Source organism: Salvia splendens, chromosome 14 (assembly GCF_004379255.2).
Source record: "Salvia splendens isolate huo1 chromosome 14, SspV2, whole genome shotgun sequence".
Classification (NCBI taxonomy): domain Eukaryota; kingdom Viridiplantae; phylum Streptophyta; class Magnoliopsida; order Lamiales; family Lamiaceae; genus Salvia; species Salvia splendens.
The window spans coordinates 28,261,547-28,265,277 of record NC_056045.1 but is presented as its reverse complement, the minus strand read 5'-3'; the positions used below and the strand labels follow the sequence as shown (position 1 = coordinate 28,265,277).

At 39.7% G+C, this 3,731-nt stretch overlaps 2 protein-coding genes across 2 annotated transcripts; one reads left to right on the top strand and one right to left on the bottom strand.

The window, feature by feature from the left end:
• Nucleotides 1–274: 274 nt before the first annotated feature.
• LOC121764465 (probable serine/threonine-protein kinase PBL28) lies at nucleotides 275–1,225 on the top strand. The gene has a single exon (XM_042160478.1). It carries the CDS (start codon nucleotides 275–277, stop codon nucleotides 1,223–1,225), a length of 951 nt encoding a protein of 316 aa, XP_042016412.1.
• Nucleotides 1,226–1,669: 444 nt separating this feature from the next.
• LOC121764464 (probable serine/threonine-protein kinase PBL28) lies at nucleotides 1,670–2,620 on the bottom strand. The gene has a single exon (XM_042160477.1). The coding sequence runs from the start codon at nucleotides 2,618–2,620 to the stop codon at nucleotides 1,670–1,672; it is 951 nt and encodes a 316-aa protein (XP_042016411.1).
• Nucleotides 2,621–3,731: the final 1,111 nt, after the last annotated feature.

Genomic DNA, 3,731 nt, shown 5'->3' with positions numbered 1-3,731 from the left:
GCATAATTTGAAAAACAAGAATACTTTTTGAGTACACGTGACGGGGTTTCGAACACATGCAAGAAAGGACAACCACATAGCATTCTACCACTAGACCACCAAATTCATATGATTAATTTCAATGAAAAGAGTAGTTAAATCAAGGAGATTTGGGGGTACAGTGTCCAACGTGCGTCTGCCCGTGTTCATATCTATATATATTTCGTTATGTCAGCCACAAAGAACCACTACTTTCCTTTTATCTCTACCACTTTACTTTCTTTTCTATCTCAAAATGGATTTCAATCCAATCCCTAACCATATCTACCGATTCCCTAGACAAAAGATCCAGCACGCGATTCGCCATCAACACGAGCTAGGCCGCGGTGGCTTTGGGGTGGTGTATCGAGGAACCATCCGACGTCAAGGAGAGAGGACACGCTCAGCAGCCTTCAAAATGGTGTTGCGGGGTGATTTCTTTCGACAAGAAGTTGCGGTGCTCGATATTGTGCAAAGTATGAATGTAATTGAAATTATAGGCGTTTGCGAAGAATTGCGGACTATCGTGGTTGAGTATGCTCAGAATCGAACTCTGAGTTACCATCTCCAGCATCCAGACTCAATGACGGATTTCCCATGGTGTACACGGATCAAGGTCTTGGTTGGCCTTTGTAGAGCGTTGTCTCACGTCCACGGGTGCGGCTACATTCATCGGGACGTCAAATCGGAAAATGTGTTACTGATGAATGATTTCACTCCTAAATTGAGTGATTTCGGGGCTGCAATAATGATCGATGAAGAACCTCATCCGTGTATTTTGTCCGTAGGCTACACTGATCCTGATTATTTGCATCCCTTAAAGAGTGAAAATGTTAAGTTTCATTTGGATATCTACGCATTTGGAGTAGTTATCCTAGAAGCGTTGACTGGACGTCCTGCCTTTGAGATTGATGGCTTCGGAAGGACATTCCGATTGGACACATGGGTTCGAGGGCTTTTGCTCGACGAGATTCTACATGAAGAATTCAGGAACTTGGAGCAAGCGCCCGACTTGGAGATTGCTGCACTGGACGGAGAGAATACTAACATTCCTGAGGCTCTTAAGGACTGTATCCGCATTGCGCGACGTTGTTTGAATCCAGAAGTGAACCAACGCCCAAATTTTGATCAGATCCAGAATGTGCTCAAGGCCTGCCCGAGGCCCGCCAATTATCAAAGGTGGACGAATGCTGTTGGCAATGCTTAGGGCGTCCCTGTCCTCTTTGTGTTTGACTATCTTTATTAATCTTTCTGCTTTGTGTTTGACTATCGTAATTGTTCGGGCTTTTATTAGATATTATGTAATTTGCTTGTTTAATGTATTGTATTCCCATGCTTTTATTGTAATATATTTTATTTGGCTCATCCATCCACTGTATTATTATGAATTCCCACTCGCAAATTAGATTAAATTAAATTGGCAATTTATTATGAATGCCAATTTAATTTAATCTAATTTGCGAGTGGGAATTCATAATAATACAATGGATGGATGAGCCAAATAAAATATATTACAATAAAAGCATGGGAATACAATACATTAAACAAGCAAATTACATAATATCTAATAAAAGCCCGAACAATTACGATAGTCAAACACAAAGCAGAAAGATTAATAAAGATAGTCAAACACAAAGAGGACAGGGACGCCCTAAGCATTGCCAACAGCATTCGTCCACCTTTGATAATTGGCTGGCCTCGGGCAGGCCTTGAGCACATTCTGGATCTGATCAAAATTTGGGCGTTGGTTCACTTCTGGATTCAAACAACGTCGCGCAATGCGGATACAGTCCTTAAGAGCCTCAGGAATGTTAGTATTCTCTCCGTCCAGTGCAGCAATCTCCAAGTCGGGCGCTTGCTCCAAGTTCCTGAATTCTTCATGTAGAATCTCGTCGAGCAAAAGCCCTCGAACCCATGTGTCCAATCGGAATGTCCTTCCGAAGCCATCAATCTCAAAGGCAGGACGTCCAGTCAACGCTTCTAGGATAACTACTCCAAATGCGTAGATATCCAAATGAAACTTAACATTTTCACTCTTTAAGGGATGCAAATAATCAGGATCAGTGTAGCCTACGGACAAAATACACGGATGAGGTTCTTCATCGATCATTATTGCAGCCCCGAAATCACTCAATTTAGGAGTGAAATCATTCATCAGTAACACATTTTCCGATTTGACGTCCCGATGAATGTAGCCGCACCCGTGGACGTGAGACAACGCTCTACAAAGGCCAACCAAGACCTTGATCCGTGTACACCATGGGAAATCCGTCATTGAGTCTGGATGCCGGAGATGGTAACTCAGAGTTCGATTCTGAGCATACTCAACCACGATAGTCCGCAATTCTTCGCAAACGCCTATAATTTCAATTACATTCATACTTTGCACAATATCGAGCACCGCAACTTCTTGTCGAAAGAAATCACCCCGCAACACCATTTTGAAGGCTGCTGAGCGTGTCCTCTCTCCTTGACGTCGGATGGTTCCTCGATACACCACCCCAAAGCCACCGCGGCCTAGCTCGTGTTGATGGCGAATCGCGTGCTGGATCTTTTGTCTAGGGAATCGGTAGATATGGTTAGGGATTGGATTGAAATCCATTTTGAGATAGAAAAGAAAGTAAAGTGGTAGAGATAAAAGGAAAGTAGTGGTTCTTTGTGGCTGACATAACGAAATATATATAGATATGAACACGGGCAGACGCACGTTGGACACTGTACCCCCAAATCTCCTTGATTTAACTACTCTTTTCATTGAAATTAATCATATGAATTTGGTGATCTAGTGGTAGAATGCTATGTGGTTGTCCTTTCTTGCATGTGTTCGAAACCCCGTCACGTGTACTCAAAAAGTATTCTTGTTTTTCAAATTATGCTCTATTATATAATTTTGTTTAATTGCTTTGATTTTTATATTATACTACTACTCTACTATTTCATTAATTTTATGTAATATTATTTGTAGTACATTTCGCATCTAAAAAAATTTAGCTATTTTTTTTAATTTCTAATATTATTTTATATATTTATTTATGTTGTACAATTCGTACCCCAAACCAAACTTTCTGGATCCGCCACTGTCATATGAATGATAATGAAAATCAAATTTAAAAGAATTAATTTTGAGAGAGGGAGAAAGACGTTATATGTTCACCAAAGCTGATTTCATCACCGTGTGGCACAACATGCACGCACTGCACACTGTTGCTATAATACCCTAAAACCCTCACTGCATTAATAGTTGCAAAACTGCATCGATATATTGCTTTGTTTTTTTCCTAAAAATAAAATAGGTGAAACACCTTTGAAATTCAAATTCACATGGCACACTGTTGCTATAATACCCTAAAACCCTCACTGCATTAATAGTTGCAAAACTGCATCGATATATTGCTTTGTTTTTTTCCTAAAAATAAAATAGGTGAAACACCTTTGAAATTCAAATTCACATGGCACACTGTTGCTATAATACCCTAAAACCCTCACTGCATTAATAGTTGCAAAACTGCATCGATATATTGCTTTGTTTTTTTCCTAAAAATAAAATAGGTGAAACACCTTTGAAATTCAAATTCACATGGTTACTCTTTCATGTCACATGTTCACAATATTCGTGTTTTTATGTAAAGTTAATTTAACTCCAAAATTTATTTGCTTCAATAGTGTTCATCTCCACATACCACCCACCAGATGACCAGATTAATTTAAAATAA